The sequence below is a fragment of the Gopherus flavomarginatus genome, chromosome 3 (assembly GCF_025201925.1).
Source record: "Gopherus flavomarginatus isolate rGopFla2 chromosome 3, rGopFla2.mat.asm, whole genome shotgun sequence".
Lineage (NCBI taxonomy): Eukaryota > Metazoa > Chordata > Testudines > Testudinidae > Gopherus > Gopherus flavomarginatus.
In genome coordinates this window covers 161475264-161489062 of record NC_066619.1, presented here as the reverse complement: position 1 = coordinate 161489062, position 13799 = coordinate 161475264, and the positions used below count along the sequence as shown (strand labels likewise).

The 13799-nt window shown below is 37.9% G+C and overlaps 1 protein-coding gene across 4 annotated transcripts in view; it reads left to right on the top strand.

The window, feature by feature from the left end:
* Positions 1-13485, top strand: part of KLHL8 (kelch like family member 8) — a 37245-nt gene extending 23760 nt beyond the window's left edge. For all 4 annotated transcript variants that reach the window (XM_050946796.1, XM_050946797.1, XM_050946795.1 and 1 more), the window contains 7 exons: positions 346-532; positions 1253-1396; positions 2303-2414; positions 5612-5780; positions 6875-7034; positions 9534-9735; positions 10948-13485. In XM_050946796.1, coding sequence (XP_050802753.1) covers positions 346-532; positions 1253-1396; positions 2303-2414; positions 5612-5780; positions 6875-7034; positions 9534-9735; positions 10948-11071 — 1098 coding nt within the window. In that variant the 3' untranslated portion in view covers positions 11072-13485. The remainder of the gene's footprint in view (positions 1-345; positions 533-1252; positions 1397-2302; positions 2415-5611; positions 5781-6874; positions 7035-9533; positions 9736-10947) is intronic.
* The last annotated feature ends 314 nt before the right edge of the window (positions 13486-13799 follow it).

Below are 13799 nucleotides of genomic sequence, written 5' to 3'. Positions count from 1 at the left end.
GCAGGTCTTTTTGCAGTGTAGACATACTCTTTCATTGCAGCGGGGAAAGGCTTCAGCAGCTTGCCTTGCTGTGCGTACCTACAAACCACGAGTGTGGACGCAACCTGCCTTTCACTGCTGCATATAGCTACATGTACCCTGCAGGTGTAAACAAGGTCTGAAAGAAGTGTTCCTTCTTTCTCCCCAGAAAGAATAAAGTTATATTTGAATGAACTTCTATTACTCCTTTCACTGAAGGGTGTTTTTTGAATTTAAAAGTTATACAACTATACTCCTGACTGCCATATTAGTCATTGGATCTAGGGCTCAACATCAGAGTAGCTGAACTGTGTATATTCCCATCAGGTACGTCTGCCGTTGTTGCCCATTTGTTTCCTTATGGGTGTTGTGGCAAAAGAAGAGATCATCAAGCAGAATCTAAAATGTAGAGATTTACTGGATGAAGCAAGAAACTACCACCTTCATCTGAGCAGCAGGGCAGTGCCAGACTTCGAGTATTCCATCCGCACAACACCAAGGAATGAGACAGCTGGTAATTAAATGGAGAAGAGTGTTGCGGATCTGTGTAGGGATAAGTAGTGCAGAGTAAATTGATCTAATTAATGTTTCAAGAAGTGTGTAGGTGCAGTGCATGACTTTTAGCACCAGTTTTACTTAAATTAGCTTAAAATACTAGTTTAACTAGATTAAATATAAATATTCAAGGCTAGACTTGCAGAAAGTATATTAATGTGCTAGGAACTGTACAGGAAACCAAAGATACTCAAGCCCTACAAAGTTTACTTCATGAGGGAGAAAAACATATAGCTCCTTTTGAAAAATTAATTGACCCCAAAGCAGCGAGTTGCCTTTTACAAAGTGCTCTGAGTTATGCAGATTAGACTGCAAAATCTGATCTAGAAATCCAATTAGATGTAATAGAAGAAATACGGTTCTCTCTCCAGTCAAATAATAACTGAAGTGACTAAAGTCCCATTATGTTTTTGGAGACTGTGATTAGCAGCCTGCAATAACACTGAAAGTCACATTTTGCCTGCTAAAATTGCATGGTTCTTGCAAGACGAAAGGTGAGATCATTGCCACAAATGCAGAAGTGTAGCTGTATTGAATGTGACCCAAGAAGGAGGAGAAAAAAGGGCTTGTTGTCAGTTAATTTTGTAATGCTAATCCATTCTCAGTAAAAATATTGCTCATGTTTTGTTGGCTGATCATTCAGAGACTAATATTTACTCCTTTATATGTTCTCTTTCAGGTGTGTTATTTTGTGTTGGTGGTCGAGGTGGATCAGGTGATCCATTTCGCAGCATTGAATGCTACTCTATAAACAAAAACAACTGGTTCTTTGGTCCTGAAATGAACAGCAGGAGAAGACATGTGGGTGTAATCTCTGTGGGAGGTTAGTAACAACATAACCTTGTACCAATGTCATTTTTTTTCTTTTGCAGTAACTTATTCAGTTATTTTACCCACCATACTAAACAATAAGAAACGCCTGTCCTATATCATGGCTAAGTTACTTGATGCGTTTCAGTTTACTAAAGAGCTATTTTTCAGGTCTGAAAACATTCCTGTGTTGTTATAGCACCAGTCTAAGAACACGTTTGTTGCAGTGAGACCACTGCTCACTGTCCACAGCCTGTGGCTCATTACATATAGTAGTGTATGGTTTCATTTTTCTTTTTTTCTCAGAGAAGCATAGGGTGAGCATATAACTGTAAGCCAGTTTCCCTGAGTTCTGAAACTTACTTCCTTGCATTTGGGCAAATCAAGTAGCCTATAGTTTTCCAAGACTGCCACTAGTTTTGGTAACTCAAGAGTGCTCAACGTGATACTTAGAGCCAAGTTTCCAGAGCTGCTGAGAACCCACAACTGTTGAGTTCCTCTTCCCCCTGTACGTTACGTTCCTGCAACAGAATCAATAGAAAACAGTTTTTCAGATAGCATACATTGCTTTGTGCCTCCAAATATTAAACTATTTTCTATAAAGTAGTTTGGTATTTTGTTTAGAGGCTGAAAAATTCAGCCACCTTGTGGCACGTTGTTTTTAATACGAAAAGGGAAGACCTCAGATTAAGATGTTAAAATGTCCTATAAAAACAGCTGTTAATGCAAGTCTCTGACATAATCTGTGTATATTCTTATGACATTCTTAACCTTCATATCTTATTCTTGCCAATGGAAAAGTGTGCTGCTATTTTGGAAATAGGGTTGTGCCTGTATGATTCCCACTGTGTGTGGTGATCTTGTGTATCTGGAAACCAAAGTGTTGCCTACCAAATCAAAATGCTTCTCTATTCTTCAGGTAAAGTCTATGCAGTAGGTGGGCATGATGGAAATGAACATTTAGGCAGCATGGAAATGTTTGATCCTGTCACTAATAAGTGGATGATGAAAGCATCAATGAACACCAAGAGGTAAATCTCCCTTAAACAAAAAGGGAGCAAATAATTATTTTAGAAAATAATCTAGAAGTTATTGCGGTCTAGGTTTTTATCCGCCCCTTTATGCATACCATTTTAAAAAAAAATTCTTAGGGGTGAAACAGTCAGGCTGAGCTCAGTTAGGGGACTCAAACAGACAGTTCTTAGGTTTTTGGTTGTTCTGGGTTTACGAATACAAGCTGGTTGCTCTTGTGGTCAGCTGCTGCCTATTTTCTTTTGCTTGGGCCTGGGTTTGAAACAGACAATCTTGTATGATATTATTGCCCATTTTAATCTTTCACTAGCTATAGAAAAGATCACCTTTGATCATTACTTGCATACACATTCTGTATTGATTATATCCTGTATAACAATATACCAAGATTTCAATGCAGGGTTGTGTTGTGGAGTATTCATAATGCTATTTGCCCCCCAACCCCCCAAAAAATCATCAACACTTATTTGTATATTCCTACTGGAATAGTGTAACACTTTAAAGTGCAGACAGGCAAAAATAAAGTGTGCCTTAGTGTGTAATGAAATGACTCTCATATGCACATTAGAGCATTACTGGCGATGTAAAATGTATAATGTTCCTTTACATCAGCCTCCAAGTACTGTATTGTTTGTAAACTTAATAAAAAGCAGATTGGATTTCCTTAATTACCTAGTAGTTGTAACATTGGATCAAGGGAAATGTAATCAGACATACTACCCAAATAAAATGTGCATAAATTAAATGTGCATAAAGACAAAATATTTAGTACTTTTTTTCAGATAAACCTCTCCCTGCTAGTTGCAACTAGCTTACTTTCACTTCCTCAGCATACTTCTTTTGGTTTTATGAGTTAACTGTGGATAAAAATAACTAAATGTTCTGGTGTAGGACTCTAAGAGTGCATATTACTTTTTGAGAGAGACATGCAGAAGCCACAAGCTTAATTAGATATAAAACTGCTATTTTACACCTATTTCAGTGAGAATTTTTCAACCTGCTTTAACTGAGGTTTGTTTTTCTTCTTACTGTATCTCTATTAAAAACCACCACCCATATTTTTACTTTAAACCTCCATGACCTGTTGCAGTCTAAAGAACATATTTAAGACTTCTATAAGAAGCTTACACTTAATGGGTGGAGTGACGTACTGGGGCATGTCTGAGTCCTGAAACATTCAGCTACTGTGACTTAACCAGTAAAGCACAAAGCCACTTCAAAAGAATCAAGAATCTGGGTCATCAACTTGCTTCTCTGATAGGTAACAGAAAATACTGGTAAGGCTCAGATAAGCTTTTGTGGCACCTCCTGTGAAGCACAGTGGTAAGTGGAGTGGTTACTGTACTGTGTCTTAGCTACTGTGGTACAACTTGGAGAAGCAGTTGCAAGATCACAGGATGTCCCGTTGTGTGTGTGGGGGGGGAATAATCATTTTCTTCTGTCTTGAGGTATTATCAGTTCCAGTGGTATTTCTCATTTTAAATATAGGGAATCTCTCAAACAAGGAGAATCTTTCAAAATGCAAGAAGTACTGGTCTAAAATAATCCTGTTAGCTAACCAATCAATTTTCATATTACTGACTATCTACATAGTGAAGAACTGTTGCCAGTCAGTTGGACTGGCTACTATAGTAAGTTCCTCTATATTTACTATAGGAAATCCCTAGAATGGTGCAACACTATACATTTTTTTCAAAATTTGCATATTGCCTCTTCAGGGAAGGGACTCCTTCTGTGTTGGGTACACAGTGTCTAGTGTATTGTGGGTGCTACTGTATACAAATAAGTACAAAGTAAAGTTTCATTATCCAAGATACTATCTTAACGGGTAGGTTTAAGGGTAACCACTGTCTACCATCTCTTTAGCCAATTTAAGATCAATTACTTTGTGCATAACTTTAATATGTATACCTCAAGAACTCTCACCTAGACTTTAGATCAGTGCTAAGGTTGATCACATTTAATTTACATACTTATCTGACTGCCCATTCTGTCCTCTTTAGCCACTTATCAAAAAAAAAAAAGTGACAGTCAAATTCTGTCAGTGGTTTGATTAGCTCTGTTTGCTTGCGCATTAACTGTTTCCTTCACTTCTCCAAAGAATGGATCAGGTTCTCTGTTCCACTCAGTGCAGCAGAGAAAGGGGGTTGAGAGGGAACCAGTTAATATCTTGATTCTCCGCAGTGTTCCAGATTGACGCATCCTGGCTTCTCTTCTTGAACCTGCTGGGGAGTTACAGCAGTCTCTCTGCTTCCAGGGAGTAAAACAGGAAAGAGAATCTGACTCTAAACATTTTTTTAGTCACTTTTTATCTCACAATTGAACAAAAAATTTCCATTTCCCCATAAGTGGCAGTGCATGGATGTTTATTTGTAACTAGAAATTCCAAATCTGCTTTCTGTACTCCTGTGTGGCAACAATTTTGGATTTTAAAGCAAGCTGGTGGTTTTAAATAGATCCGTTAGCTTTCATAGGCAACTGTTCTACATGTGACAATGTAGTTGTCAGACTAGTCATGATTCAAAAGCCAAGGACAGAAACTGTAATTCAAGAACTAACCTTTTGGATTTGATCTACTGCATAAGAAAGTAACTGAAATAAGTGAGGAATAGTGCTGAAGCACTCTACAGCTACACCACAGCAACAACTAACCTATGATTCATGCAGTTATATACTTACTTACTGGTAGCACAAAGTCTTCTGTGCCTTTTTTTTTTTTAAAAAACAATACATTTGCTTTACATTGCAGTGGATGAAATCCTAAATATTGCCTCGGTTCCAACATTGGTTTTTGGATTATGTGATTAGATTGTAGCTGAAAATGTTGCTGCCTGCCATAAATTAAGATCAGCTAGCTTTTCTAGTTAAAATAACACTAATTGACTTGTAGTGGGATCCTGGATGAGGGCAGGGCTCTGTTCTAGGGGACCCTGAGGCAGGTTCGGCCCCTTAGAGTAGGTACATCCTCTGAAAATGAACAACTCTACTTATGAAGCTGCTATTGCACTAACAGTCAACTTGCTACAGTTATTGATCAAAGAACTTTAAATTCCTTCATTTCCCTTTTGGTTTGCTTTACACTTTGTTTCCCATATTTTGAAAAAGTTGCCAGTAAGAGAAAATTGCACTTGGTCTAACTGTCTTTTCTTCGTACCTTCAAGGATATACTCAAGTGCTGATGCTTTGATTTTATTAGGAGAGGAATTGCTTTAGCCTCCCTTGGTGGACCCATTTATGCCATAGGAGGGTTAGATGACAACACTTGCTTCAGTGATGTGGAGAGATATGACATTGAATCTGATCGATGGAGTGGAGTAGCGTCAATGAATACTCCCAGAGGAGGAGTTGGCTCAGTGGCCCTTGTGGTAAGTTAATGCTTCCTTCCGAGTCAGTATTGAAACAATGCCTTGGCTTGGCATGAGGAGGCATTGTACTAGTGCAAGGGGACTCTTTCAGGTAAGACTTAAAATTGAGGCACTGGCCACTTATTCAAATAAGTACTGTACTGATCCTGTGATCAGTAGATTGGTACTCCCACAACAACCCTTCAATTATAGCCAAAATATGACACATTAAGAATCAGATTTGTCATGGCTGCTGTGTTAAACAGACTGTGCCTGATTCACCACTCACTTCTATCTTTGATCATAATGGATGGAATAGTCTACCAAATAGGATTTCTTCACCCACTTGGCCACAGGTAGCATTTTATACCAACATAAATAACCACACAATGTGCAGAGCACTGGAAAAAGCAGGTCCGCTACAATTTTGTAACAGTTCCAAAGCACTTCACACTTCATAAATACTGAAATAATTTCACTCACCAATGAAATTTAGCTTGCAGTATGGCATCTTTATTAACAGTACATAGCAACAGTTGAAGACCAGAAATAAATACTATTTCCAGTTAAGAAAGCAGATGGATTTAGGTAGGCAAAATGTAATACTGAATGAATGATACAATGTGACACTTGGGAGAAGTGCTAAAATGTAACTTTGAAAACAGCAGGAAAAAAAGTCCCATGTATTACTTCAGATATCCCTCATATTCAGACGTTTGGTTTAAAAAATATATATATATACTAGCAGCGCTGGTAAATCAGTCACTGTTTGCCCAGGGGAAAAATAAATGTCCTCCAGGGAGGAGTTTACAGAAAAATAATGGAGAGGTAAATTGTGAAATAAATTTACTTGGCTGTATTTTTAACTTCCTGGTCATGATTGTAATACAAGCATTCTGTATGGTACAAATATGTGATCCTAGGGATGGACAGCCATTCTGGGATCAGTGTACATTCCTAAACAATCACTGCTCATTTAAAAAAAACTAAAATTATCACCGAGAAGGAGCTGGGTGATGCAGTGAGATGTTGAATTTTACTACAAAAGTACTGTTGACCTTTCATATGAAAGGCTAGCTCTGTGCATGAAACGGCTCTGCTCAATCTTCTTTCAGAACTATGTGTATGCTGTTGGTGGCAATGATGGTGTAGCTTCTCTCTCCAGCGTAGAGAGATATGACCCCCATCTGGATAAGTGGATAGAAGTGAAAGAGATGGGTCAACGAAGAGCAGGCAATGGGGTTAGTGAACTCCATGGTTGCTTATACGTTGTAGGTGAGTAGGAGTGTTTCTTCCTAACTGATAGAGATGCTTTGTCCTATAAAAATATGGATTGTGCCTGAGAATGAAGCGGTTTCAACATAAAAAATGCTGTTATATAATGTATAGGAAGTTTAAAAATCTAAGTATTTTATAAACTTTTAAGCACCTTCCAGGAGAAGTAAAAAGATATTCATGCATCTTGGTAGACCAAAAAATTGACCTGCTCTGTCCTGATTCTGGCTCCATCTCTAATCTCTTGCCTTAAAATCAGGTCAGCAGAGGCTGGAATGCTATTGCTATAAATGAGATTCTTTTGGCTGCTGGCAAGCTACCCTCTCCAAGGGCTGTCAGCTTTTGGGTGAAAGTCTCAATCTTTTGTCAGTCAGAGCATACTACAATGCTTATTCCTTTCCACCAGCATTTATAAATAGGCAGGGGTGGGGGAAAGTGTCAGGATGAAGAAATGGAAGTATGATATGAGCAAGTTCCATGGGGGTTAGATTTATTCTACTGCGCTTAAGGTACGTGTGATTTATTTAGCTGGATCTGGGGCAGCTGGAGTCTGAGACTAGGTGGCCTTTGAGCATTAAACAAATCTAAATTGTCCTATTTAATTTTTTCAGTTCAGACACACGTTTATCCAGTGGTCTAAGCAATTCATTAAAGCTAGTCAGTGCTTCCTAGTGATAGAGATGAATTGTGCAATTTTCTGTGCATTTCACAATATACTATGTGCTGTTACAGAATTCAGAGTAGCAGCCGGGTTAGTCTGTATCTGCAAAAAGAACAGGAGTACTTGTGGCACCTTAGAGACTAACGTATCTTCTGTCTGTGTGCCATTCTATGCATCCGAAGAACTAAGCTGTAGCCCACGAAAGCTTATGCTGAAATAAATTTGTTAGTCTCTAAGGTGCCACAAAGTACTCCTGTTCTAGTTACAGAATGTGTGCTCAATGAGTTTCCTGGAAATTTAAAAGTGAAGCTTTCATTTAAGAGTGTGGTGTGATCTTAATTAATACCAGATTCATTGCAGTGATTGTTATACTTGCTCTTTAGAAAATGTAGAAGTAGATCATAGTATAATTTCCCCTTTAAAAATAGATCCTGAGATGTGTGTACATATCACACACCTTTTCATTTGTTCACTGTGTGCCAGAGTTCAGCAGTTTCTTTAGATTTATAGACTTTTATAACTTTTCTTTACTGTTTCACATTGAGTTCTGTTTTCCAAACTATACCTAATTTGTTTGTTTAATTGTGCAGACATACCATAGAATTGCAGTATGAATCACAGAATCAACTAAATGAAATTTGACAATCTTAACTGGCTCTAGTTTTAATCTTTAACTTAGCAAGGTCATTTTTAAAATCTCACTGACAAACTGATTATTAATATAACCTTTAAAACGTAGGATCCCCTCCTAAACCCCCCCCTTTTTTTTTTTTGAAAGCTACATCTTTGTAGTGTTTACTATTTGGAAGGTGGTAGAAAAGGGTATGTGGTGTAGTTTTAAAGTTGTCATGGCACTTATAGGAGCAATACAACTATGGAAGAAACCCAGCTGAGTAATTCAGTACTGATGTTCAGAGATGCAGATGGGTACAGTTTCATGACTGCTTTCAGTTAGTTGACAATATGCTATCATCTGCGTGGATCAAAAGCAGATTCCAGCACTTACTGCAATTTTTTTTCTGGCACGTTTATGAAATGTTGACTAGCTTGAATAGTCTGCACACAAAAAAGACAGCCAGAACATTCCTTAAGTAGAAAGGACAGGCATGACTAAAGGACTGTATGCATGTAAACATACAGTTGGAGAAACCAAAACATCCAGAAGGCTCAGTAAGTCTTTATGGTATGGATTAACCAAAATAACATGGTGAAATTTGTAGTGCATAGAGATGAGTCTCTGGGTAATTACAGCAGTGCTGTTGGGATTCCTTTATGGCTGAGTTGCACTGCATATTGACATTTAACTCTTCATGTTATCCATTTGGTTATTAAGTACTTACGTGCATTAAGTATTTTAATGCACTCTTCTGTGAGTGGGTGTACTCTTTTCTTCCTTTGTCTCTAGAAAAGCCAATGTGCTTGTTCACTGCTTGCTCATTTTCATTGTACATATTGGTATTCTTTATAGAATAGGAAATATTCTCATCAAGAGTAAGTCTAGCCCTATTTTATTCTGAGAATTACTATATGCATTTGCTGAGGAAACAAGCACAATAACTTCTCCCCAAAGATTGTTGAGAGCCCAAGACAAAGAGCAAGAGCTGGTCTTATGATCATTGATGTAACAGCCTAAAATTAAAGCACCTGCCACTTCCTTCAACTTTTACACCTCTGAAAACTTAAGCCACACACTGCTACCTAAATATTGATTTTAGTACTTAAGGTCAGGTGGCCATTGTACAGCCAACCAATTAAGTATTGTGCAGTCTAAATACTGGACTCCAGCATTACTGAAATCTCCCTACTAACAAACAGTAATGTAATGTCTTTCTTTGTAGGTGGCTTTGATGACAACTCTCCATTGAGCTCTGTTGAAAGGTTTGATCCTCGCAATAACAAGTGGGAGTATGTAGCAGAACTTACAACCCCCAGGGGTGGAGTTGGCATAGCAACGCTAATGGGTAAAATTTTTGCAGTTGGTGGTCATAATGGCAATGCATACCTGAACACAGTGGAAGCCTTTGATCCAGTGATGAACAGGTAATTCTGAGTTAGACGAAGACAGGTGATGATGGCTTCATGTATACAGTATAGAATCACAGTGGCCTGACAATTGAAGGGTTTTTAATGCAAATGATAGACATGTCAAACTACCTGAAAGGGTATTTTTAAAAGTGCTGTCTTGTATGGACTAAGTTCATAAATCCAACAGAAGATACTTAATCTGGTTACATTAATGGGTATAAATAATTCAGTTTTTTCTAGGAACGAAGTTTAAGTCTAGATTGAAGTTCTAATTATAATGTATTTAGTGATTTCAGATTAGTCTCTACTAGAAAGGAGACCATAATCTCGAACACCACAAATTGGCACTTTAGGCTCAGCCTTCAATCTCTCCCATGGTGTTTAGCAGTTGTGGGTTAAGCCATATGTCATTGAAAAGGTAACGCTTTTGCAACCTTTCATTAGTCTGATTTGACCAATGACCTTAGTCATCACAGCTAGACAAATCTATTACTTCAAAAAAGTTGGACATGGTTTTATGAAAATTTATGGCCATGGATGGCTCTGATCTTCATGGAGGCTGCTGTCTTCTATATAAACAGATGGAATTGTTTATCACCTTGAATAAGTAGGAAGGGCACTACTTAACTGCTCTTGTTTTTGGGGGGTAAATTTCAATATGTATTTAAGAGTACTTTTTCTTGATGAATGCAGATGAATATACATATTAAAGTGCTCCCCCTATATTGTTGGCTTTTTTTCCTCACAAGTTCATACCTCCCATCTCCTCACTGAGGCAAAGAAAGCTTCTCTACTCAGAGTACTATAAATAAGATCATTAGTGTGAGGCAAAATTGGATTAACCCAATCATCTTATTAGCCTAGTTTCATTACTTCTCCCTGCCTGAGAGTTTATTTTCAATAAGAAGCTAACTGGTAAGGAAATGTCACCTAACTCTTTTTGGCCTCAAAGTGTGGTTGGGTGCAGAAAAAGGGGGAAATAAGTACAACAATTCAAGAGTAAGGTGGATGCAATTCTTCAAATTTAAGTAAATGAAGATTTGTTTTAAAGTAAGCGGTGAAACATTCAAATTAATGTTTTCCCCTTAGATTTATACAATGGAGGCATCATCTTTCCTAGAGAGAATTTACCAACTTTAATTAAGGTATGTGGGGGTAGAGTGAACTTTTCAAGGAAAAGAAACTAACTTATCCCCCTTGTCTTTCTTGCTTTACCATTCTCTCTAGGTGGGAGCTTGTTGGATCTGTTTCTCACTGCAGAGCGGGAGCAGGTGTAGCTGTGTGCTCTTGTCTTAGTAGTGAGATCCGTGATGTTGGTCAGGGATCCAACAATGTGGTTGACTGTATGTGAACTCAGATTCAAGCCTTGAGCAACTCTCCAGAATTTCAGAAGATCCTGATAAGACTCCAGGATAGAGTGACATGACCACAACAGCGTGGCTCTGGGTTTTTAATTATTATTCTAGGCCCTAGATAAATACTGAATGACTCTTGTGTGATAACTTGAATATTAGAACTCAGCTTTTGATAGCTTTCCGAAGCTTGTCTGGGTAAACATGAAAGAAGGACCCTGTTTTTTATCTGAAAGCAGATATCCCCTTAACTTTCTGAAGTTAATTTTTGAATGTACAAAAAATATTTTAGGGGCATTAATCTGGAACATTCATAAAATATACATAGGTGTGGTTATAGAGTTGCACTTTGAATTGTTGAGCCTTAAACTACTTCCCACCCCCCCCCAAAAAAACCTAAGAATTTTATTCTGGGATACACGCTAGAGTATGTTTAATATGTACATTCTGATAAATACAAGAGAGCCTTAAAAAGAGCCCAGTTCTGTAGCACTTTAGACAGGAATAAAGCATCTTAGCCCTTTGGAGGTTAATTTCCCTCTTGTATACCTGACGAAACTTAGGTATAGAGGTTCATTACCTGACTGTCAAGGGGCTGAAAAGTAGGTGCTGAGCATCTCTGAAAATCAAATTAGTTGCTCTTGTTACAAAGCTGATAATAAAATCCAGAGTTCTGGCCTGCTTATGTGGGATTCAGCCTCTGGCACATGTTTCCTCTGTTATGCCTCCAATGAAACCTATATTAAGAACCACCTCCATCCAATAGGAAACTCCTTAAGAGTGAAAGCATGCGTGTATAATTGTCTTATTTTAATAGAAATGGTCTGTTTAGACAGGCAGAGTTTACTGGTCCTTTATTACAGATTACTGGAAACAGGAATGCACAATAGGGAAGAAATTATAATTTGAGGAAAAAAACCCTTTTTCTAAATAATTTTCAGTGGCTTACATGTTCAGTTTCAGTAATCCAGTGCCATGCTGTGAGGTTAGCACCACTTTCAGGAAGAGTACAGATGTGATGGTTTCAGACACAACCAGGCTTAATTATCTTGTTTCATTCTGGGTCTCAGACTAGAATATACACATCTTCAAATGAAGAATTGCAGCCGTTGGAGTCTAAAGTCTCTTTAAACAAAAGGAAGTTAGTAGCAGCACAAATGATACATCAAGGGATTAACAGTCTTTGTCAGATGCAGTGATAAATTTGAATTAAAAAATAGACCTAAACTGTGCTGTACTTACAGACTATTGCCCCACTGAAATACCAAGAACCTATATTTAAGCCCTTAATCAGCTGTATTTAGTGTATAATTGTATATAAATATTTATTTAAAAATTATAACTTTAAATGCGTTTGGTAACCTCTTTCAGGCTTTTCAAGGTTATTACCTCAACCATTATTTATAACTTGGTTCCTGTTGGTAAAACTGAGATGTCCATAAGAACCTTGTACATCATGTAGGGGCTTGGCTTTGTCTCCGTAGCATGAAGTGGTACCCTCCTATTCAAACTCTCCATTTTGTTGACTGATTTGCAGTTAAACAACTGCCTTTTTAAATTCAACTTCATTTTTATTATGTATTTTTGGTAAGTCTGACCTTTTGATTTAACTTGACAGGACAGAATTGTTAAAACTTGAATTGCCTCAGTCTTAATGTTTAACAATTTTAAAGAATATTCTTCCCTTGGGAGTTAACCTAGTTTCATTTTGGTGTGTAGCTTAATCTATTGGAATTGTATCTTTGATTATCCAGTGCTGACCATGTAGTGGCCACCTCAAACATTCATCACTTATTTCCTCTTGGTTGATATTCTACATCAAATTAAAATACCAATGAGACAGGTATATGGATACTCTTAGAATTTCTTAAAGGGCAAGATAACCTCAGCTGACTTTGCAGAAAACCAAACCAGTGTGAAGAGAAGAAAGGAAAGGAAAGGAAAAGAAAAGACAATACTGCATTGTAGAAAGGCTATTCTGATATACGTGTGGAGAGCCTAAAATTCAAGAGCACCTTCAGCAAAAGACAAAAGGTTTTCACAATCCTGAATTTTCTTGACAAGATCAACGGTCAATTTAGGAAAACCGTACCGTGTTAGATATTGAAACACCTATAGAGACTATGACTGGGTGCTGGGGTTGGAGCAAAGTATGGGAATGAAAGTCCTATATTTCTTAAAGAAATATTTGTGGGTTATTCTGTATATTCAATACCATACTAGAGAGGCTGCAGCCTCCCAGCGATCCCAAAGCACATAAATCACTGCTTTAGTAGTGCACTGCCATGTTTTAAAACTGTTTTGTGTTTCCAATTGATTGTAGTCTGGATATTCAGTGGACAAAATGCAGAATGGACTGGTGTGGTTACACTGAAGTATATGGAGGTTGCAATAAAATATATTTGTACTTTAAGCTATTACTCTATTTAATTCCTAGCATAACTGGAACTCCCCCAAGGGATAGATATTAACAGCTGGAAGTATTTATTGGGTTTAGAGCCTGCATCTTTGGGGCCACACCCTTTTTGGCTAAGGAGAGCTGAATGGAGTGCAGCCTGCAGCACCTCATAACCATTAGGTATCTGAACAACATGAAGTAGTGTTGTTTGCACCAAAGGTGACATCACAGCATGGAGACTGAGGCCTGGAGAGGAAGGGTGGCTTTATAGGTCACAGGGGGCCTGTCCACATTACAGCAGCCTCTAAAGCCTAGGGTATGGGCTGCAG